The 25,020-nt window shown below is 41.1% G+C and overlaps 1 protein-coding gene and 1 long non-coding RNA gene across 2 annotated transcripts in view; one reads left to right on the top strand and one right to left on the bottom strand.

Moving 5' to 3' along the window:
- LOC308056490 overlaps positions 1-16,392 on the bottom strand; it is a 147,833-nt gene extending 131,441 nt beyond the window's left edge. Inside the window, exons 1-2 of the long non-coding RNA XR_013924858.1 lie at positions 16,282-16,392; positions 13,293-13,364 (exon numbers count right to left, since the gene is read on the bottom strand). This is a non-coding gene — a long non-coding RNA (uncharacterized lncRNA). The remainder of the gene's footprint in view (positions 1-13,292; positions 13,365-16,281) is intronic.
- EFNA5 (ephrin A5) overlaps positions 16,249-25,020 on the top strand; it is a 214,845-nt gene continuing 206,073 nt past the window's right edge. The window contains exons 1-2 of the mRNA XM_080371975.1: positions 16,249-17,115; positions 17,629-18,928. Of these exons, the coding sequence (XP_080228101.1) occupies positions 18,804-18,928 (125 nt within the window). The 5' untranslated portion in view covers positions 16,249-17,115; positions 17,629-18,803. The remainder of the gene's footprint in view (positions 17,116-17,628; positions 18,929-25,020) is intronic.

Here is a 25,020-nt window from a genome sequence, read left to right as displayed (position 1 = left end):
TAGAAATAATGGTATATTACAAAATTTAGAAGTATTAATTACGGTATTTACCAACTGCTGCAGTTTATTTTTAGATGAGGGACTCAACTCAGAAAGCTAGTAATGTCTACATTGCTTTTCACACAGGTCTTACTTGGGGAAAACACAGTGCATGTCCAGCAGATAAATCAAGCCCTCAGATGACCATGCTGCATTTTATGAATTTGAGTTGTTGGCTGGAGAAATCTGGATACATAAATTTGTGAAAAGACTTACAGTCAACTGCAGTAAGCAGCAAGACATTTGAGGGTATTATCATCAATGTCCACTTCTACTGGAAGTGTCCTGCCCACTTGCCTTCCTATCTGCTAACTACGGTTTACAAACCAGAGCTTACATTTATGTACAGCAGTTTGCCTGCTTCACAAATGCACTTGAATATTAATGAAACCTATGTAACTGTGTATGAAATGTTAGTTATGATGCATATAGAACATTTACTCACCTTCCTATCTTTCCCTCAGATAGTGATTTACAATGTGCTGAACAATTAATTTTCATGCACAGCTCATTAATTTGGAAGAAACTTGAATTTATTTTCCTGGCTCTATCATTGCAGACAAACTATTTTTCATTGGGTTTGGGCTTTATTAACACTATGAGTTTCCAGTGAGTCTTAAGAAACTAGCAGGACATTTCAGAATGGAAGTTTCATCTTGGAATGAATCCTCAGAAATTGGCAGCCTGTAGGTGTAATTGAGAAGCAGCAGGAGTGATGGAACACCCTTCTCTGCAACTCTATTGCATCTCAGGGATGGAGAAACAAGGAAAGACCTGTGAAATGATTTAAATCATGAAGAGTGGTTACACTTTCCACCCATCAAATACTACCTGACTCCCACGTCTGGTGTGTACAGTTGGGAACTGAAGAGAACCTACACATTGTGCTATAGGAGGAGGATGGTTAAGCAGCAGTGGAAAGGGAGGGTCATTTTTTATTTGTGAGGATTCTTGCTTTTTTGTGTTCATCTGTGACTTGTTCCATGTCCAAGAATACAGCTTTTTAGTGTATATTCACTTAAATGTAGATACATAAATGCATATATTGACATACTCACTTTATATATAATAACAATGTTACAATCTTGTTGCAGTAGCAACTGTTCCTAGCTGTGATTATGTACCACTAATATACTCAGGCATTACATGTATATGGTCTGCTCAGGTCTTCAAGTCAAATGTAATAACGCTATTATGTCAGAGTTTGGTGGAATAACTCATTTAGCCTACTCTTGCATTTGTAAAGCTATTAGAATAATTCAGAGTCAAGCGCACTTCCCAGAGGAATACTGTAGTCTTAGATTGGTATTTACTTTGAGATCTTTGCCTGAAAGGAGTTAAAGTAAGATTTAGCCGGGTTTATAAGCATATCAGTCTTGGTTTGTTCACCTCTACTGTTTAAGGTAATTTAAGAAAAAGGGCCATAATCCATTTAAGGAATGTATTTCTTTCAAAAGGTTTTTGGATTAAAACACTTCTCAAATTTGACTGACACTAGTTAGTGGCACTGGTGATGTTCCTATTACATTAAGAACATAAGAGCAGCTGCTCCAGGTCAGACAAAAGGTTTGTCACATCCAGTGTCCTGTCATGACAGTGTCGACAGGGACACTTAGAAAAAAAGCCTTAGGAAAGGATAAGCATAAAAAAAATCCTGGATGGCAAATGCACTCCAAATTCACTGTTAGAAGTACTTAGTCTAATGTATAGACCTCAACTGGATTTTTATTATGCTTTCTGCTTCTTCAGAATGGTGTGATACGTGTATAACAGCTTGTGCCATCCCTACTGTTTTCATTCCTGATGACCTCACTTGTGCATTAGCTAAAATGCATGTATCTTAACATAATTGCTTTCCTTTTTCTGTGGAAATAACTGCAAAATCACTAAGATCAGGTCACATCAACTGTAACTGATCAACGAACCCCCACAATGGAAGAAGGCTCAGAGGACATGGGCAAAGACATGCTTATGAAGCTCAGGGAAGAACAGAAGGAGTGACTACAGCTGTTGTAAAGAAAGCTGAACTTACCCCAACACAAAGGGGACATAAGAATGGCCTTTGGTTTAGACCAATGGTTCTATCAGTTGAGTGGATCAATTAGCTGTGTAAATGGCCTTCGCTCAGTTAGCAAAAAAAGGTGTGAATATCTTCCCAAGCCAGACAGACAAGCATGAAAGAGGTGTACAAGTGACTCAGCCCAACACAGAGCAAAAAAATTGAGCAACCAATAGAATGAACCTTGAAGAGAGCAGCAGGCTTGAGCTGGAGTCAACCCATGTATTCCTTTCCATGGCTGTGGATGGCCAGCACCATGATGTAAGCATATAGAGACTGGTAACGGGAATCACATTTTTATTGTTAATTGGCTGTATATTGCAATTGGTTTATTATCTTTGTGTTGCAATTTCCGTAAATTGCTCAATCACTCTGATGAATCAAAATCCCATGTAATGTCAAATATCTTGAAGTAAGTAAATTTGGTATTAAAACATGAAAACTGTCCTTGTATGGAATATCTAGAAGAACCTAGTCAGAGAGCATCGGACTCTAACATCAACCTAGTCCAATAAGACAGATGCAAAACTAATGTTGATCATTTTGATTTGAAACATCTTATAATTAAATTCAACCACAAGCACTGCAAGACTGTAAAGCCCATGAAGGAAGAGAAATTGTTTATGGATACAGCTAGCAAGGATGGCCTAAGATTAAAATGCAACAAAATGTAGTTTGAGTGTCAGAATAAAAATCTTCATGGTTAGATCTGCAACATTATGGAATAGCTTCTGAAGAGAAGATGAAGATTCAACACATGGCATTTGAAATTCCACTGGCAAAATCACTAGGGACTTCACCAGAGGAATTTGTCTATCTCTGTGAATATTTTTTTAAAAATCTACTGTATATGCTTACAATACTGTTTCTTTCTAATATACTGACTTTTTCTAGTAGGAGTCTTTGGTTTTCTTGTCACTGATGTTACCATTTCCTTAAAAAGAGGACAAAGAAAGTCACAAATATAATTTATATTATTAAACGGGAAACAGACATATTTTCAGGTGGAAAAAAGGCTATAGTGATCTAACTAATACAGAATAAAAAGAACTGAAGAAAATGCACTTTATACATTGTTCAGATGAGTATAAAGATGAAGGTTCCAGAGGAACAAAGCAAGGAGACAGCGTCCTTAAGGATTGTTCTAGTCAGTCTGAAAGAAAGCAAAATGCAAGAAAGGAGCAGAGGAATAAAATTTGGGGAAGCAAAAATAAGGTTCTGTGAAACAAATTCTTGCTAGATGAAGTTATTGCCTGAGGATCATACAAGTCCTAAAGTATGCAAAACTATAAAAATATGGTGCATAGAAAGGCTCCTGCTCTCCCAAAAATTTTAAATGTATCCCTGCAATAGAGGAACACATAGTTTTTTACACACTGCTCCTGTGAATGTAAAGTCTGACACATGATGCTTGAGTTGATTAAATGTAGAAAAACATTAATTTATGCTACTCTTTTTTAATGCCCAAGCAACCAAATAGAGAAAACATTGGTCATTTTGGAAGACCAATCAGCTACACAGCTTCTTAAAAGCCACTGCTTTTTCTCTTCAGGGTGAATAATCAAGTGCTTATGAGCCTCTTTATTTATTTGATTCAATGTTACTCATCGAGATAATGCAGTTGTCAGAGGTGTAGGTAGGGGAATATTTATCTGTGAGAAGTGAGAGGATCTGTTAGTGTTATGCAGCTTGCTGAGTCCATCTGCATCCAGTTCTAGTATCTACACCAAAAAATGCTGAAAATTATGGAAATATTCTGTGAAGAACTACAGAAATTAATGGAAAACTGAAAAGCAGGTTATTATTTGAGCTCCTAGAGTCACTCAGTTGGTCCAGTTTATCAGAGCTTTTTCAGAGGGAAGCATAAGCATCAACTAGAAGAGAAGATACAGGATAAGACAGAAGATACAGAGCCGAGCACTTATACATAGCAGAGAAAAGCCTAAAAGAAATCAAGAGGGATAAAAGCTGTAGCTCAGCGAATTTGATCCAGTTGTGTAACAAGTAGTTTTATAGTACTACCAGGTTACAGCTGTCCAGGAATATCAGATTGTCCATCCCTCAAACTTTTTAAATCCAAGTACTAGAGATGATTTGAAGAGAGAGATTCTTCAGCAATCACATAGTCAAATGCAATGAATTTATAGGGACTTCAGTATTTGAGATCAGATGAATCATTAAAATAGTCCTTGCTGGCATTTAAAATTATGAGCCTAAAAGCAATTTATCTTTTTTTTTTTTTTTTTTTTTTTTTTTTATTTAGTGTCTTTCATCCAAGGGATTTTAAGTGCTTAACAAACACTAATTAATTAATCCCCTCAACACTTGTGAAAAGTAGGTAGTTATTACTAAATCTGCTTTGCAGATATGTAAGCTGTGGATCAGAGAGGTTAAATGATTTGTCAAAAGTTGTGCAACAAGCAAATACCAGATACGGACTGCCTGAAAATCTAGGTTGTGAGGATTCTCATAACTGTGATAACTATTATATTCTGGGTAGAACAATGTTGATCTTTAAATTCTTCGCAGTCAGTTGGTGCTAACTTAGTATTTGCAGTGGTAATGAAACAGATCTGAACAGAGGAGGTGATAGACTGGAGTGCTGATCTGTGAAGCTGAGAAGTTAGTGAAAAGATACCAACGAGAGAATACAGTTTATTTATCAAACTCCAAAACAGCTGATGATATTAATAAGGCTTCAGGTGCAGTGCTTTTTCTTTGTCTAAAAACGATGGTGGAACACATTTCTAAGGACTTTAAAGGACAATTTATTGAAGCTACTCACCACGGACAGCATGCTCTGACTTTCAACTATCTGATTAAATACAGCTTGGTGCTGCCTGGTATCAGCATGCAGGGTATTCATAAATCCTGGCCTGGATTATGCTACATTAAACTGGGCAACATTGTGATTTCATTGAAGTCAGCAGTAATACTCTTCCAGACAGCAGTCTTTTAACTTGTGTCACTCCAAACTCTCAGTCCAAATTAGAGTTTTCACTGCTGTTACCTTTTATCCCCCTTTATGCTTGCCTGGGGAGTAATTTGTCCCTCTTGTTTGTAGCATCCTATTAAATTGCCTCACGGAGAACCTGTGAAAATGGAATGAAAGCTCCAAGGCATGCCTTTCACAGTGTTTTCTCTGCAGCATGCTTCCTGAGTTGAGGAGCTTGGTCCTACTGCAGTTCCTAATAGAAGAGTGTTTTGGGTACCACTTGGAGAATGAAGCCAGTATAGCAGTATTCCACAGTTCTGGTTTCTTGATGGGATGGCTCCTACAAAAATCATGATACCATTAGGTAAGTCTTCCTGATGACTATTCAGGAACAGCTGAGGAAAGCAGAAAAAAGGAACTGTAGGTTTCAGAACTACAATATGAAGATGTTGAATTTATGGGTAAAAGCTTGCTGTAGTGATCTTTAATCCACAGAAAACTCACAGCTACAGACTTAAAGCAGATGCTCCTAGAAAAGTACTGGACTCAAATGCCTCAGACCTCCCAGCAAATGAGAAGACAAGTCTTCTCTACCTTTCTTTGTAAAATACATTTTAATTGCTGAGTACTTAAACATGGCACTTTCTAATTGGTGGGGTCACAGAGTGACCCCAAACTGTGCGGCCACTCATATTTCAGGGTGGGTTGTCAGTACCCAGTGGCGATTCTTAGAAACACGAAGAACACAATAGAGGGAAGTATCTCCTAGGACTCAGACCATGAATTCAATGCGTTGCTACTGTAGGTAACCTTGCTTCACATTACTGCTCGAATAACGATGGGCTAGTTCATCACTGCTAGATTGTTATGACTTCTATGCCTGCTTGAATCATCTCCTGTTTGTGCATAATGTCAAGAAAAATGTTAATATGAGACTGAATGTAATGCATTATTTCATTCCAGCTCACATTCAGCCTCATATATTTTCCCTTGTTTACTACCAACTATATTTTCCACATATTCTTCTGTACGCTCCTTGAGTAAGCAAGACCTGTCTTCATACCTGCAGAATGCAAGAAATCAGATAATATTCTTTTATACTTTGGACTGAAATTTGCAGGCTTCTGAAATCACTTAAAATATATACCTTTTCTTTTTTTCTGTAAGCTGCAAATAAAACATAACTCTGTGAGGAGATCTGACACAGTATTCCGAGATTTAACACCATTGAGATGGCATATTGCAGATACTGTTTGGTGCTGTTAGGTTACTTACTGTGAGTGAAATCCAGAACTCACTAAAGTCCAGGAGGAATTTTGCCTCTATCTCTCTAAGCAGATCAAATAAAAAACTCCAACTGTAAAAGGTCTAGCTCAATACACACAACAAGTTATTGGCAAGCAAGGATGAATACTTTCAAAAAATTGTTATGCGTATGCAGTGCAAACAATAGTATACTGTGTATGTGGAAACTTTGTGCAAGTCTGACACCTTCACTGCTGCTGTATCTTTTGATGTTAAAACTGCCACTTCTTTTAAAATGCATGCTACCAAATCACAGCCAGCTCTTATAAATCAGTATCAAAAGCAACGAGAAGCTAGAAAATATTAGAGTAATACAAGTGCAAGTATAGCTGTCAAATGTAACCTGACTTGCTTTTTAAGTGCAGTTGCTTAAACAAGTAGAAGAAAAACAGATAAATACAGTAGATGAGGAAAAGGTGAAAGGACAGTAGAAGTATCTTGGGAAAACAATACAACAAAACATCTGTTTTTTTTTCAGTTCTCTAAAGGGCTGACTTGCAAGGTGTTGTTCTTTTCTAACCTTTTTTCTTTTTAAATGCTTCCAAATAGCTTTAATATATTCCACCTATGCTGAGAGAAAATAATGAACTGATGAATAGATGATACTTTGAAGGGATTAACTGACTGCTGTGAAACAACCTAGATCAACTACAAGCTAACCCAAAAACCTAGTGAACTTATTATTTATAGGGCCTTGCCAAAAAAAAAAAAAAAAAAAAGCAATATAGTAAAAAATAAGTAGTCTTTCTTTGGAAATTGTAGTTATTTTGATAAACAGTGCTGTCAAAGCAACAAACGTGAATGCCACAAACTCTAGGTCATTCACTTTCATGTAAGGTTTACAAGGTTTCTTGTGAGAATACTTCATAGTTAAAGTATGTCTTCCCTTGGGGATCGCACAAGCATTTAATTTTTGTTTTGGCATTAGGCCCATTGTGTTTATGAGGTTCTTTGGAGAAGTGGAATTGATGACCACAAAGGAAAATTTGAAAGTTACTTATTTTAAACCATGATTATAACCTTTCAAGATTTTCAGAAAAAGATATGCTTTCTTCCAGATATATATGTATAAAAAGGCACTTTGTTGCAAAATAGCTTTAGAGTTCCATATTTAGCCTACCAATATAAACAGTCATACCAGGCTTTATACTATAGGGTTATTTATCGTGCTGTAATGATATCCTTTGCTGTTTTGCCAGTTACACTAAATACCGTGTACTACACTTTCTTGATCTACAATGCACAGTATTTTTGTTGGCAAGCATAAGTTTACAGGTAAAACTTCAACTCAGTTGAATATTCTTTGATTTTTCACATAAGCTTTTCAATTATTAATGAAAATTTATCATACATTTTATCAATCTTTATTTCTCACCTATCACATATTTAAATTTACACTACAGATACAAGAATCCCTTAAGTCCTAAAGCCTATGCAGTGGAGCATGATCTTACAGGTACAAGCCATGCCAGAGAAACCCTGCTGTGGCACGTCTGCACGATACAGGCAGGACTGTGTTAAGTGTGTTGCTATAGCTTTTCTCAGAAGTGACTTGCAAGCCACTCTTTCTGACAATTTGCATGGATCCTGGGCACAATCAGTTATCTTTTCTAACGATACACTAATTTTATTTTACTGTAACTGACAGAAGACTCAGGCACTGGAGGCCTAATGCTGTTGAATTCAGTCCCATAAAACTCTAGGCAACCTTTACTGCACCGAAGATAATGAGAAATGAATATGCTCAGTGTGTGACAGTCTCACTCAGTGCCTTCCAGGAGCAAGAAGTTTAACTGAGCACTACTATACAGCAGTTGCAATGTTAGTGGTGCACTGTGTTTGAATAAAGAACATCCATTCTGCTGCTTATTTTTCTTTGCTGCTACACGTTTGTCATGTAGACAAATGTGGAATTTAACCTCAGAGATCTGTTAAATGGGAAGATGTGGCAATAAATTATGTGGCAAATTCCTTCTGATAAAGTTCTGATATTCTAATACATCTTGAAGGAATGTCAAACTGGTCAAATCCTAGGTAACTTAGTAATAAGAAAACCCACTATGACTGTTGACCTCAGATGTCGACTGTCCCATTCTGGTTTGATTTGTTCAGGTTTTTTTCTTTTTCCCTTTTTTCTTGGGTTTTTTTTTTTTTTCCTCTGAAGTAAAGTTTAATAGTTACACAAAATTGTTACTCCTATTTCTTTGCTCAGAGAAGATGCAGCGACATTTGCACAGCAGAAAACATCAATTGTCACTCAAAATGAAAACCTTTTTACTGTTGTAAGTGATAGCAGATCTGTTTTCATCAGCAGCCTTTAGAGCAATACAATTTTCCACTCTGTTTCTGCCATATGCCTGTTGACAAAGGATTTCAGAAGTATAAAACAATTACCATTTGTTTTCTTTTGTTTATGTAGAAATGCTAAATGCTCTAACACAAAGAATACACTGTGGATTTTACAAGATATTAATAATCCCTTCTAATTAAGAAGTATGCTTATGAATTCTTTTCATTATCATATTTCTACCCTTTTATGATTTATTAGTAATTGCTCAATTCTTTACTTTGGCATTTCCCCTCCATGATTGTAAGATAGTCTTACATTTCAGAACTGTTCTTTAGTCATCTGTTAGTTGAATTCTACTATCTCCTCTGGTTTCTTCACTTTGAAATGGAAATTTGATATAAATTAGTTCTGAGAAAACCTTTCCAATGTCAAATATAAGATGCATGTCACCGGAGTGTGTATGGCAAAGGTCCAAGATGAAGGACAGTAAAAGCAAATGATTGCCAAAAAGATGTGAAATTAATTTCTTAACTGTACAAGTCTTCTGTAACTTCAATTTCAAAAAGTAATATTTTCATGAACAATTTTCATTAAGCAGTGCAAATTCTGTATGAAAGCTAAGCTGAGATGGAACACATGAAAAAAAAAATCATAATGAAACAAGAGGGATCATGAGTGCCAAAAGACTACTTTCTCTCATCTGAGTTTGTGACATTGTGGTCTAAGAAAATAAAATTCTATTTTCTTCTCTAATGGTTTTGCAAGGCTATGGCATGGCTCATGATAAGGAGAATAATATTCACTCAGAACTGGCACAAAGTAGATGATGTCATTCAAACCTTTGCAATGTTTTCATAAATTCATTCTCCACTATGTCCACAGGAGTTTCACTGACAATAAGACTATAATCAAAGCCTCGCTAAGCAGGCTTAAAAAATTTTAATCTTATTCCTTTTCTGCTTCTGGCTTTCCATGACGAATATCAGACTGGCACTTGTCAAGCTGACATCTGTTTTGTTGGCATAGATCACACGCGGCAGCTAATTCTGCTGTGTTTTTGTTTGGCTGAGTCTAATCTATTGGAATTCAAGAGTCAGCCAGACTTGGTATAGTGTATGCAATGGAAAAGGCTGCATATGAAATCTACAACCGAAGTGCTATGTTAGTGGGTTTCTCTGGTTTAGGAATAGAGAAGGGTAAGAAAATGTTCTCCTAGTCCCTTCTTCCATGCCTCTGTCTTGAAAGTTGCAGTTTAGCTGCTTTCCAAAATGTCTTCGATACCTTTCCTTTCTATGGTGTAATGGAATTGCAGCAAACACAGAACTGCAAATGCCAGGTACCCAGTCATGACTGTGAGATCTGCTGATTAAGAACCACTTAGGGTTCATTCTTCAAACTCTGCTCTGCAAACTGTGCAGAAATGTATTTTTTTAAATTAAAAGGTGGACTTTCTTTTAGTCTAATAACCATTTTTTTCATTAAAAACACTGTTGTAGTACAAACACTATAGCTAAAGACACTGCAAGTGCCTTCCACATTACCTAAAGTAAATGCGTTCTCTGCATTTCATCACTGAAACCTCTGAGATTTCTTTCATCCAACTAAGACCTTCCCAGGTGCATAGCTGCACACAGACCTCCCCAGAATTTGCTTGCTAATTAGTTGTAGTAATATATATCAGTCTTGTTTCTGTTTGTTCGTTTAACCAGATAAGATTTTCTCCACAACACAAAGGACTTTGTTCCATTGCTACAGTTCCAGTGCAACTGCTGTTCTACAATGTAAACGGCACTGGTGAGAAGCTACACCCAGTATCCACTGAAGTAACCTTTATGCCATGCTGACAGCCGTCTTGAAGACCACCATCTGCATACACCATGTGCCATCCATGGCATATAGCAACTCACTGTCAAGTCTGTTGCTTCTGTTAAAAAAGCAGCTCCTCTGCAAATGATCCTCCAGCATGTAATGCACACAAAGCTTGTATTAGCAAAGGAGCTCTGAAGTTTCCTAAATGGAAGGACTACCTCATGCCACTTAGCTAGCTTTGTATAGAAACTTCTTAGAGCTGCTTTTAGACTATAAAACTCTACCTATTTCTTTTGCTGCATACCAGGGCAAGTGTCTCCGGTGCTAACAGAACACGGGTGTAGCATAGTCTGTAATAACCTTCTTTGCAGTTCTTTGTTTGGGTTTTGTGTTTTCTTTATTTTTCTTTTTTTCCTGTTGATTAATTTTCGATAATGTGAGTCATGTTAGTTGATGGGTGGTGCTGTGTGAGGAGGGAATGGTGTCAAAGTCTAAGACTTGTGCTATGCCCTGGAAAATATGAACAAGCAAGTGCAGGGTATTGCAACAGATAGGAACTGTTTGTTTTATGGCTTATGATTCATACATGAAATGGACAGCAAGAATAATGGTTGCAGTTTTGCAAACTTAAATGGAAAATGAACCTGAATGTTGATTAAATTCTGAAAAGTGTTAAAGGGTATCTTGGGAATGTTTTACTCTTGCAAAGTGTGTTATTAATAACAAAAATTAATAATCATGTTTACTGCATAGGGCTTGAAGGCAATCAAGTACAGGATTTCCATCATGTTTCCAGATAACAGTAGTCCACTCCTGCCTTGATTTTTTAACTTGTTTTTCTTCACTTATCTGAACATAGAAAAAAACCCTGCTAGCTGTCCATCCCATGGAACAAGACTTTAAAAAGCAACAAACAAAAGACAGCATGCCCATAAAGAGGATCAATGATTTTGTCCACTAATCAATGTATTACGACAAAACCAGGAACCACAAATACCTGCAAACACCTATTGCTTGTCATACATTATTTTGAATTCGGTATTCAGTTTTATCTGCAGGTGTAGCTCTCTTGGTTTTCTGGTGTTTGGGGTTTTTGTTTTGTTTATCTGTTGGTTTTTTTTTTTAAAATCCCCTCTGTCTATTTTAAAAGACTGATTAAAACCAGGGTTTCTAAGTAAACACTGATGTTCTAGACCACCAGCTGCAGTTACTCAATGCAGAAAAAGCATCCTGAAAAGCTAACTTTGTCAAAAGAACTCTGGAAAAATGCAGTCTCAGCATGGGCATTTGAAGAGCAAGCAACACAAAACATTTAAAAATATCACAAGGTCAAACAGGATTATTATTTACCTTAACTGGCTTTAATCCTGCCACGTCATCATTGGAGATGCACAGATGCTGAAATAGGAGCCTGCTCTTGTAACGTAATCTGTGTGATGTGTATAGTGTATCTGCTCAATACAGAGCTTTTTACAGGAGTGAACAGCAATCTTTATGATACCTATATTCATATTGTCCATTGTATCTGATTGCTTTTTTTGGTCTTTTACTTCAGTTTTACAATATAGTATTTAATCTTTTTTGCAACTACAATTTTTAAGTACTTGTTTCTACAGTGATAATACCAAAATTGCAGGTTTTGTAAAATACTGGCTCTGTAATAATTAAGATTGAGCAATAGCTTTCAAAAGCATTTTTAAAGCATCTTTAAATTAATGTCTTTAACTTGAAGAGAGTGGATGAAGTGGATGGCAAATAGGCAAGTTATACATTTATCCTAGGGCCACAGGTTCTCTTGCTTTGTCTTCGTTGCTGGACTATTTCAGTTATTCTTACTGACTCAACATGAAAGACAAATCAATGCAATGGGCTCTACTTTTTGTAAAGCCATAAACTGTTCATAGGATCTTCACTGAGTAGAAATAAATGCTTTCATTTAGCTTTTCAAAATGACAGTATTACAAATATTTTAACTTCACAAAGGCATAAAATTAGAGCTCTTTAAAGTGTGTCAACGAACAAATTCCTCACAATTAGATATTTAGCAAACGTAAGCAAAAGTATTTGTAAAGACATACATGAACTTGAATGGCAACACACTACATCAAAGTTACTACCTATATGTATGGAGGAAACATGACACTGAACTTCACAGTAGATTCTTCTATTGTCTCAAGGGGCAGATAAGTACCCTGCTTCCATTTATGTTTTCAAAAATCTCCTACCTTGTAATTCTTTTTATTGCAAACTTTGAAAAAAAAATCATAAAATGTCAATACGAAGCCAGGAAATCTTTTGTTTTCGTCTCAAAGTTTTCCTCAATGTATTAGCATTCTGAAGTCTCCAACTAACGTCCAGATAGTTACGTGCTGAAGAGGTCATGCCTAATTTGTGAGCGGAAGCTCTTTTGACTGCTCTGCCAGACATGCAGATTTTGAACTGAAAAACTGAAACGGGAGCAAAGCAGGTAACTAGATAATTTTCCTTAAGAACAATAGCAAATTCTTAAGAAACATATGCAAAAAGAAAAAGGTATGATTTCTGGACACAATAGTAAGCCTGAAAATGTTTCTAAACGATGTCACCCCAGAAGCTACCTAGAATTCATTACTGTATTTTGTGTTATGGCATTTTCTTTTTTTATACAAGGATCTCAAAGTTACTCCTTTGAAGACCTGAAAACATGATGTTACTGAGCCGCAGTACGTCACAGTAAAGTAAGCATGTATGTTATGTCTGGTTGGAGAGTGGAAAATGAGGGTTAGAGAAGTACAGGAGTTGCCAGATAGTTTAATAAAAAGAGTATCAAGAATCTTCACTTAATTCCTCTGTTCTAGCCAGCCAAAAATACTCACACACAAGTAAATACTGGCTCAGGTTTCTCTGCAGCCATAAATTGTTCTCTTCCGTAAGATTATGTCTTCCTCCTAGGAAGACAAAAGAAGAAAAAATCCATGTATGCAGTACACATACAGAGTGTCCCTCGGAGGTAAATGTATGAGAGGGAAAAAACTATCTTTAAGTTAGAGAAATCACCTGGAAAGAAAGCTCTTATCTTACTCAAGAATATTTGCAAACGATGATTACACTTCTCTATAAAGAATTCAGTGATTCTCTCTAAGTGTATTATTTATGCCTTTGGTACCTATGCCTCTCATATGGAAATTAGTCTCAGATTTTGTTCTGTATTACTCTTTGACAGCTTACAGTATCAGGGATTACAGAAAAAGATGAGAGAATCTGTAATGATTAACCACTCTGTTCAGTTATTAATTTGCAAAAGTTGAAGCTGAGATTGCTTCTAAGTCATTTTTCAGCAAGGTATTTATGAGAGCAGAGAATGATTAAAAATACAAGAAAGCGTGATCATTTCAGGTCCTGAAAAACACATTTCTACGGGTACCAATGATAAACAAAAAAGGTATATTTTTGTGTAGTCATTTTAACAAAACATCAAAGATGATTTAAACACGGATCAACAAGAAGTTTATTTATTTTTCTGCCTGGCTACCTTTAATCAAATTCTACTGAAATGTTAACATATCATCTAAAAATACACATTTTTACAGAATTTAGACAAAAAAGTTTTAAAATGCAGCTATATTCTTCCCTGATTTGCAGTACGCATCCATTTTTCCAGAAGGGTCTTTCCTTAATTCTCTATGTTTTAAGAAAAGGGAAAAAACCCATGGGATTTGCTTGTTCAACTCACTTAAAGACACTGGAGTTAATGCTAGAAAAAGCCGGACTGGGCCCTACTAGCTAGTTTTATGTCTGAAGCAGTACTCAAATTTATAAAAGATAAAAATCTTACACACAGGCTATAGGAAAAATGTAGAGATATCTTTGTTTTTTTCTATGCTTCATGGGTGATAAAATATCTTTGCATGACAAAGCAAATTAATTATTTTAACAATATTACCTACATTGTAATGCCAGAAGTTGCTTCTATCTGTTCAAGATACCAAATCTTGGGGAGCATTGATAGGAATACTACGTGTATTTTTAAGGGAAACCAGCAAAGACAAAAAATCTACAGATTTATTACTTTACCCTGAAACAAAGTCTTAAGCTGTGCTTAGTTTAATTATTTTGGGGGACATGATCAGTCAGCATAGTAACTGCAGCACAGGGTATTAGTACTCGGAAATTCTGTGCAGCCATCAAGAAAGTACATGCTGTACGGTGTACGTTAAAGACACATTTACACTGCGAAGCTGGAGGTTCAGGGGCAGCTAGAGAGGCTTGTCAGAGGCAGTCTCAGGCACCTACTGTTGCATGCCTACTCCTTTTTCTAAAGGCTGTATTCAAGAGAGTTTAACTGATGCTAAACCACTTGGTAACTGTCATTACCTTTCTGCCAAAGGAAGGCTAATGCCAGAGAACACTGGTATATACAGGCAGCTCACAGCTATGATATCAATGACTCTTTAATCATGCGGTCACAAAAATGGAGAGTGGACTGTAAGCTGGCATGCTGCTGGGTATTGGGTATTTGACAGGTTCTCACAAATTGGTTGAGATGTTACAAAAAGCTTACTTTCTGTCTATTAAAGTACTATTTTTTGTACTCACGGAATTGATTTTACTTTTATTTTGAGCCCAAAGGATTTATGTCTTTGCATTGTTCAAAACCTAATAAGATGCTGCCACTTACAACTTGCTAAGTAAAGCAAGGGGAAAAAAGTATCTTCCTGTTGTAATTAGTCTTTCTGAGAGGTTTTTTGCCGTTATTAATAGTTTGACTCCTTTTCACAGCGTCGTATGTGTTAAAAAAAGTACTGTAGGCTGCAAAGATATTCTACAATGGACTAAGCTCTGACTCTGCTATTAAAAGGTGTTTTAAGTACAACCCAACCCCTCAGTCATTCACAAGGCATGGAGAAAGGTGGACACACACACACAAATCAAGCTTTTCCTACAAATGTGGCTGAGGAAATTATTTGGGAAAAAAGGTGTTATTTATTCTGCTTCATGTAGGGGCAGTGATTTCCACACATCTGTCTGTACTGGAGAAAAAAGACTGAGGAAACAGTGGATGTGCCCATTCCTGTACAACGAACTTGGTTAAGGTAGCAAATAATTGGAAATGCTGGGGGGGGGAGGGGGGTAATGAAAAGGGATTTTAAAAGTGTGCGTTTACGGTGCACTTTAGACTCGGGGTATCTGGCTGATGTACTTCAAATCCTGACACTAATTTTTAGAAGCCAACGTGTTAAAAACAAGGCTGAAGGAGACCACAGGGAGACAAAATGCAGGCAAGTTTTCAGGCCTTTTATGAGAAAGATTTGAAAATCGTACAGGCCCTTTGCTAAAAAAAAAAAAAAGTAATAAAAAACATCAAGGGATTCGAGCGTTTGTTTTTAACTTCAGCCTGTGCTCCCTCGCTTCCCGCAATCACTTCCGAGAGGAGGGCGGCCCGCAGCAATCCCGCTGTCCCCCGGCCAAAGGCCGGATCGGTCAGGTGGTGCGGCCGATGCGGGTTGACCTGGAACCTCTTTCGGCGCCGAGAAAAACCGTGCGCCCCCCTGAACACTGAAAGGAAAGCCGGGACACTCCGGCCCCCCTCGCACGACGCCGCCGAGGCAGGTGACGCGGTGCCCCGCCGCTCCCGCCGCCCTGCGGCGCCGGCCGCCGCCGCTGGGGGGAGTCGGGGCGCTTCCGAACGGCGGCGAGGCGGGCTGCGCGCCCTGGCCCAGCCCCGCGGGCCCGGCGGCGGGACGCCGCGCTGGCCGCCGTCACCCCGGCAACGCCGTCGGGGCGGGGGCGGCGGCGGCGGGAGCGCCCTCCCACCCGGAGGAGGCCCCGCCCCCCGCACCGCACCTCCCCGCCCCTCCCGCTCACCTGCCCGCGCCGCGCGGCTCCGCGGCTGCTGGCCGCGCTGGGGCTGCGGGGCGCGGCGCGTCCCCTCCGCCTCGTCGGAGCCGACGGTTCCCGGTGGCGGAGCCCGGCAGCCGCCGGCAGCGCGGCTCCTGCAGGAGGGGGTGGCGGGCGAAGCAGAGCGGAGTCTCCCTCCCGGCTGCGGACCGGCCGCCCGCGCGTCGGTGCCTCAGGCAGCGCCCGGCCGTACGGCGCTGGCCGGCCGAGCCGCGCAGCCGGTGCCGCCGCGCAGCCGGTGCCGCGCAGCGCCCGTGGCGTACAAGCCGAGCCCCGCCGCAGGGGAACGTGGGGAAGGAGCTGCCTGTCACGTTTCAGTTGCTTGGTGTACTGTTTTTCCGTGGCAGACGGACACTCATCCGCACGCAGCCCGCGTAAAACCCTACCATAGCGTCCGGCGTGGAAACGGTTACCTTTAGCAGCAAGGCTGCGCAGGAACCACCCCGATGGCTTACTAATTCAATTAGACAGGTTTCCAGAATGTGGGGTTGGGTGTTTTTTTGGCATGGAGGAGGAGAACCTTAGGGCGACGCCTCCTTTCTCGTGTTGCAAGCCAATCAGGTCGAGGTGTAAGAAAAAAAAAAAAAAAAAAAAAGCAATCTGTAAGCAAACAGACGGCAGGCTGTGCCCTGACTGGCTGCGCCGGCAAATCCCCCCCTTTCCCAAGTAAACTGCATGCAAAAATCCCACATGATCAAGCAGCAGCGCCCGTGCTCCGAGCTGGCTGCCTGCACCTCCTCCTCGCCTTCATCCCTCACGCACACCGGCGCCAGATCCCGCCTCGGACACACGCTTGTGCATGTATGTATGCCTGCGTACCTCTATATACCGCGTATATATCTCTGCGGGTGCCTATCACACATACGCATGCACAGAGACAACCCAGTACGCCAGGCTCCTGGCTTTTCCAGGTTGCTGATGTCGGATTTACACGCAGTGAAGGGACCGGTCATTGCAAAAGGGGGCGTGACTGTTTAAAGATTTTTTTTTTCCTCCCATAAAGCAATTCTTTTTTTTTTTTTTTTCAAAACTGACTTTTGCCCCTCCAATCCTCGTCGCTCTTTATGATCCCTCCCTGCCTGCCGCTGCATTCAAGTTTATTTATTTGCCTGCTGGCGTGGTATATTTTTCCTTGCTGCTCTTGCTGCTGCTTCAGAGGGAAAGGGGGAGCAGCTGTTGGGCAAGACGAGAAGAAGAATTGCGTGTTGTTCCCCCCCACCCCCTCCCCCGATCTCCTTGTGTAGTCAACTGAGGGGTGGATTCTTTTTCTCTCACCCCCTCCCTGCTCTTTCAAACTGTTTTGTCCTTCCGCAGAAGTTCATGTTCCCGGCACTGGACCCTGCTTTATCACAGAGAGGCTCCGGGAGGCTGAAGCAGGAGATTTCCGCACCTCGCCGTATCGCTCCCTTCGTCCCCCGAGCAGGAGAGGCCAGCCAAGACCAGCATCATCAGAGGAGTTTGCAGGCTTGATTTTCCACTTCGAGGTTTTGCTTCTTTCCACGCCCTCTCATAAACCATTTTTTAAAAAAAATTCCATCTCTTTGGTTTCCACGCCGCAATATTTCTAGGATTGGCCGTTGTTTTTTTCTGCCCTCCTTTTCTTTTTATTGCCCCCCCCCTTTTTTTTTTTTTTTGCCGCCTTTGCTGTTGCTCAGTCCTTGGTGCATCCACCGCCCAGGAACAGGAAGGACAAGAAAACCACTCCACAAAGTCTCCTTCAAGACTGTGCTGCAGAACAGGCTCCCCAACTCCACCAGCGCAGCAAACTCCTCAGGGCTTTTACGCCCCCCCCCCCTTTTTTTTTTCCGTTTTATTTGTTTATCATTTGCGCGGGGCGGAGAGCCGAGAAGGAAGACACAAACTTTGCACTTTAAGATCTGCTGGTACTTCTCGCCCCTCTCTCAGCCGGCGGCCTTTAATACACAGCAAGGACCCCCCCTGGGCTTCCAGAAGGAAGATCTTCCCCTCCGCCCCGTTGTTCTGCCCCCTCTCCCGCTCGCTCGCTCCCTCCATCCCCGCGCCCCCCGGCCGCCCCCGAGCCGCGGGGCCGCAGCGCCGGGGCCGCTCGCAGGGGGCGGAGGAGCGGCGCCCCTCGCCCGCCCGCCCGCCCGCCGCACCGGCGGGCCGGTGTATGTCGTGCCGTGGGCTCCGCACGGGACTCCCGGTGAATGAGCACCGCCCGCCGCCTGCCGTCGCCGCCCGCCTCGGCCCTCACCTCCCCCTGCCGGGGTGAGACTCCCTGAGGGACCGCGGATCGCGCCTCCCTGCCGGCTGCCCGTCTGCGGCGGCAGGCGCCCTCCTCTCGCTGCGGCGCTGCACGCTGCGCAGCCCACCCGCCTCTGCGCCTCGCTTTTTATTTATTCACCCCCACCTCCCGCCCCGGCTCCGTCCCGTCTGCCCCCCCTCCCTCTTCTTTTTTTTTTTTTTTTTCCCCTTCCCGCTTTCTTATTTTTCCGCATCCCGTCTCGCCGCGCCGCCGGCCGGGCGCGATGCCGCACGTGGAGATGCTGCTGCTGGCGGCCGCGGCGCTGTGGGTGTGCGTGCGCGGGCAGGAGCCCGGCGCCAAGGCGGTGGCCGACCGCTACGCCGTCTACTGGAACAGCACCAACCCCAGGTACGCGGGGCGGCCGCGGGCACGCACCGGGCGGCGGGCGGGGGGGCTCTGCGGGGGGAAGCGGGCGGCGCCCCGGCGCCGGCTGGAGCTACCCCGGCTGCAAGACGGGGTGGAAAACTTTGTGTTCCGGAGGGTCAGGGCTACGGGCGGCGGTGGCGTTTCGCCCCTCTTGGCCCCCGCCGCCCCTCCCCGGCGCTGCACCGGGCCAGCCGCTTCCCTGGGCTCAGCCGCCGCCGGTCCGCGGGCGCCGGGCGGGCGCGCCCCCGGTGCGGCGTGTGCGCCCCGAGCCGTGGGACGAACCGCGCCTGCGGCCAAGCCCGCTCCGGGAGTTCGGGTGGGACGAGGGGGCGCAGGTGGCGGCCCCGCGGTTGTGCCGCGGCGGGTGCCTGTGGCATGCAGGGCGCGGCCCCGAGCCGCACGCCGGCGGCGGGGAGTCGGCCCCGGGCAGGGAGGCGGGGGGCCGCCCTCCCCGGCGGCACGGAGCGGGGCGCCGGGTCCCGGCTTCGCGGCGGCCTCGGGCTGGACCGCTGTCGCAGCGGAGGGGTGGCTTTCCCCCGGCCCGGCCCGCCCGGCGCGGGGCTCTTCCGGGCAGGCTAGAGGTAGCCGTGGGGAAGCGAGGTGGGTACGGCGTCCCGGGCCGGGAGGATGCCGGTGACGCCGGGGACACGACGGCGCGCGGCCGGTGTCGCCGTCGGGGCTGAGCGGTGCGGGTACAGCCTCCCCGCACCCCTCGCGCCGAACCGCGCCGGGAGGTTTCTGACACCGGGCTTTGCCTGCAGTGTACCGAGCCGTCTGCTGGAGAGAGGTTTCCTTTAATTTTTCTGGAGTTTTCCTTCATGCCTAGAAATGTAATTGGAAAATTACAGTTCTGCCCCAAATGGTGTCCATGTGTTTGGGTAAAAAGTCACCTGGGTATTAATTTTTTTGCCTTGTTGAAGTGCATGTGAGCAGACTCACTTTTTTTTGTTTTGTTTTTGTTTTTTTTTTTTTTTAAACCTGTCAAGCTAGTCTAAGTAAATTTGGGGACCTTTTATCTTAGGTTATCTCTTTTTTATGCTGTTTGGTTTGAGATTAGCACATTGATTTTTGTCACAGGTCGTGTTTTTTAGTAGGTCTGTGTTGCCTGCAGAAAACTCCTCTCTACTAGGTATTCCAGAGTGCCTTCAAAATAGGTGATGCAGAAGTTAATGGGCAGAATTTTCAAGTGCCCAGAGTTAGCTAGTCTGTCCAGCACTTCTGATACTGTGCTCCTGGTAACAATGCCTCAGCAATAAATAGTTGGCACCAAAAGCTTGAGACAAAGAGGATTCGTCAAAGTAACAATCATGCTTGGCAACGATCAGCATCTGTAATTTTAAATGCTTATCTAAATTTTCTTCTCTTTGTGTGTGTTAACTTAAAAAAATGCATAGAGCAAATAAGACTAAAAGTTAACATCTCACATCATACGTCCCCAAAAAATCGCTTGGCTCTCAAAACCAGGGTTTTTTCTGTTGTTAGGCAAAATGAAATGTAACTGCTGGAAAAAAAAATAGTATTCTTAAATCCCACTGGGCAGATGGAGGATTGTCAGAAGAAATAGGTTTGACTACATGTGCACGCTGCTGGCATAATGGCTAAAATACTTCAAAAATAATCTTACATTCAAGATTTTTCACTTCTGCTCTCTTGTGTCTGATGAGCTTACACAATAACTGCACAGAGGTAAAGATAGTTGAAGGTACAAGCAACACTTTCCTCGCATACCTACCATCATTACCTTGAATGGATTTGTAAAGATTTTAGTAAGTTTAATTATATTTTATTACCATTAATGGAATGCCTTCTTAGTCCCAACATTATACATCAGCAGACTGCAAGGAAAACTTAGTTTTGTTATTCTTCCAAATACTAGAGGAAGAGTTAATTGTAAGATGTCGCTAAATCTTCCCTTTTAAAAACAAACATTTCTTCTTGTCTTAAAATACTCGCTGTGCTCTCACAATGGGAGTAGCTATTTGGACATGTCATGTTTATCCATGAGTTAAAAATGTGAGAAAGAGTAGGGTGCAGATGTATTTCTCCTTTGTTTTACACAGTGTGCCAGTTTTTGTGTGCTTTCCAAGTTACACGATCATTACAGAAAAGCAGGCAAACACCTGAATGGTAGGTGCAAGAGACCCAATGAAAAGAAAACACTTCTGTTTTGAATTCGTTTTGTCAGAATCTAAGCTGAAGACAAAATTCACTTTTGTTATCAAAATTTTAGAGCAGTTAACAATGTTGCAGGAATAACTTCGCAGTGATTTATCTGCTTCCAGAAACAGACCTGGGAGGTGAGCGGTCTGTTTTTTATACATATAGAAGTAGGTAGTGATGCTTACTTGGTGATAACCATTTCAAATTAGAAGAGAAAATATACTGTCATTCTTTAAACACAAATGCCACCATTGTGCTTTAGCTTAATTCCTTATTGTATTTATTCAGAATTAAGAAACTGCTGTAGAACTAATTAATTCACTTTAAAAATGAAATGTTGATCATTTTGATAGTGATTAAAAGCACTTTAAATTCAGTTTTCATGAAAACTTTGAAGAATTTAATAAGGATTGTTCTTCCCGCAGATATCAATGATGTTTAGGTTTTTAGTATGAATCTTCAGCAATTTATTGAAATGCATAAAGATCTCGTCCTTATTAAAAGACACATTAGTAAACTGATGAGTGGCCCAACTGATAAGTGCTCCTGGTGTGAATAATATTTATTAAATAAGAAGTCCTAAGAGTCTATTAGCAAAATTCATATCACATATCTTGGTTAGTTGCCAAAGTCCTGCTACAACAATTAAAAAATGTTCTGTGATTATAGCTGTTAGTGCGTATGATTAACAAAGTCATGTATTCTTACGGAGCCTAAGTCTATTCTGAGAAATGTTTTAAGTATTCTGGTGCCTTATTTTTGTTATGTATTTAATTATCAACATACATGAAATACCATAAATGCTGTAGTCCAGTTCCAGATGAGAATATGCTAAGTATTAGGATTTGGAACTGTAACTAAGTAAGTTTTTTTAATCCTTTTTTTTGTGTGTGTGGATTGGAAATTAATCCTCAAGTAAGCTTGAAAATGTGTTCTAATATTTTTGTTATTTATGTAGGCTTAGAATTAAGTGTAAATAAATTCTAATTATCACCTTAAACCGCATTAGTCTTTCAGCACTGTTTGCATATGTGTTCTTAAATGGGACAGCAAAATATTGCTGTCAAAGAATATTGTTTTTAATACAACACTTGAAATAGTTTGGGAAGTTTGTTTTGTAATGAAGCATATTAATTTAATCCTGGTTTACTACTGTCCTTTTAATTAGAATTCAGCCAAAATGTCATGTACCTGGGCCAATTTTTGAAGCGGTCTACTTAGTGCTTGCTACTGCTTTTAATCTTGTAAGAATTCGAGCAGAACTACTTGCGATTATTGCTACATTTTTCAGCTTGAACGATTGTGCTTCAAGATTGTGGTTTATATTTAGGTATTTCCCCCACAAGTTGTTTCAGTGGCAGGTTATGTAGCTTCATAAATTGTTACTAGTTGCAAGGTGGTTAAAAATACTTGCATTTCAAGTCTAGTTTCTGATCATATATAGAGGCCAAACCTTGTAGTCACAGGAGAACAAATATTTTTTGTTAGGAGTATTATTGGATTTGACTGTATCTTATACAGGAAAATTGTGTATAAAGTTACATCCACAAGAGAATTACTGTAACAACATGGGATGCTGATACATTTTTCTGTTTGTGTATTTATGTGGATAATAAAATCAAGAAATCAGATGGTAATTGGAGAATTTAGATACTGAAAAATAATTTCAAGTTAAACTGGTTAGTTCCCAAAATTAAGCTGGATACCACAATTTCATCAGTACTGCTAGAGGGTGGTGTTTTTTAAGACAGGTACTCGGGAAGAGCGAATAGAAAAATGAGTGGATGCTTCTGAAAATTCGAAGCATATACCAGAATTTCACAACTTGGATGTCTAAACATAGGTGAATTCTGTAGCTGACGATTTAGGCACTGATTCAGCAAAGGCTCTGACTCCTCTGAAGTGCATACTGACATACAAGTTCTGTTGCAGCTGTGTGGATGGATGGATGTGTACTTAAGTGCCTCCCTGAACCAGCCAAATGCGTGGAGTTAATTTTGAGAAGCTGTGGTTGTGGCTGCTCATGGACACCTGGCACTTCTCAGGAGCATGCTGGCCAGCTGGGTGGATGTCTTGAGTATTCTGCCATCCATTTGTATGTGTTTGCAGATTTCACCATGGCATGTTGGTTGTATATGCTGATGGCACGTGGCTAGTTTTTTGTTTGGTTTGGCTTGTTTGATTTCCATCTAGGAATAGTTCTTCCTGTGTACAGAGATTAGGGAAACCATGCAGAAATGGTTGGAATAGGAATAAGGCAGTTAGGTTAGTCCAGAACACCTTATTAATTCTTATTAAATCTTTTCCAAATTGTAGAATCTGTGCTTTAGTTCTTGGCCATCTTCCCACTGTGGTGTTTCTTTGCATGCTAGTAGTCCTTGGGTCGGTAGGTGGGCAGGTAGATAAGCAAGCATTCAGACATTAGGGATGAAGAGGGGCAAAATCAAGGCATTTGCTTTGATTTTGGTATTCCATATTATTATTATATGTGAAGGAAAGCATAAGAGCTTAAGCGCTTGGGATATGCACACACTTACATGTATATATGTAATTGTTTTGAAACAGCAGAGCTTGTATTTTTGAGAGCATTTTATCCTGCAGCTTGCTCTGAGAGCTGAAGAAATCTGACTGATTTCTTGTAATTAAAAGATCAATACTAGAGCCTTCAATTCTATACACTTACCTTCTGTGCTTTTAATAGCTTCACTAATACCTTGTGTGTCCAAAAGAATATTGGTGCTTATTTTAAAAGTGGGGTTTTGAGACATTCTATGAAAACAATACATAAAGAACAATAGTTTCACTGTCTTCCACCTTTGTATGAAAGGCACCTTGTTAAGTGGTACATGGTCTTCATGAAATGCTTCTTATTAAATCTTTTCCAAATGCACATAGTGAGGACACTTCACGGCATTCTTGCTGTTAGCTCTATATCCTTTTCGAGGGGGACACATAAAGATGAGCCTTCCTTTCTCTCCCCTGTTGCTATGATCCCAGCAATCTACCAGCTTCATGCTGGGCTGAGAAAATGAATGAATGCAATTAGTCCTTCAAGAGTTTTGGATTTTGCATTCATACAGAGAGGTGTATGTAATATATATATACATTCATATGCGAATATGTATGCATTTCAATATAAGTATATGTATACTTATGTATATATACACACATATATGTATGTATGTATCCATGCAGTGAGGTGTGTCATCACAAGGTGATGTGGTATGGAGTAAATCAGGAGTGTTGTGTGAGGGGGGAAACAAAATCTCTGAAAATGAAACTTTTTAATTGATAAACTAGAAAAGCAATAGCTTTACAAACTAATTCCCAGCTCCCGTCTTCCAGCTCAGACTGTTTTAAAATAATTTTTAAAAAATAATTGTAGAATCTGTGCTTTAGTTATTGACCATCTTCCCACTGTGGTGTTTCTTCGCCTGCTAGTAGTCCTTGGGTCAGTAGGTGGGAAGGTAGATAAGCAAGTATTCAGACACACAGTTGTAAAATTAAACCGAAAAGATTACAGGGATATGCTTTGAGAATTCTCTGGGGTTTTTAGAGTACCTTGCTACTGCTTCTTCGTAAACCAGTGTGTCACTGGTTAGAGAACTGCATTGTTGAAGTATTAGACTTTAAGACAAGGCATAAAGAAGGTTGGTCATTTGGATCACCTCAGAGAAGATGCTTTTCTTGGAGGAAACATGAGTAGACAGTAGTTTGTCCATAGCTGTGAGATGTACCTCTCTTGCTTTGACTCACTTGTTTTTCCATTTTTTAAAAATGCGATTGGAAGTATTCTGGAACTGGGATTTTCTTCCAGTAATAACTCTTTGCTCTGATATCCAGTTCTGAGCATTGGGGTTTTTTAAAATGTCTTCAGTCTGATGATTAATCTAATCTTCCAGTGTTTCTGAATG

Source organism: Falco punctatus, assembly GCF_963210335.1.
Source record: "Falco punctatus genome assembly, chromosome: Z".
Taxonomy (NCBI): Eukaryota; Metazoa; Chordata; class Aves; order Falconiformes; family Falconidae; genus Falco; species Falco punctatus.
This window is presented reverse-complemented; position numbering and strand designations above follow the sequence as displayed.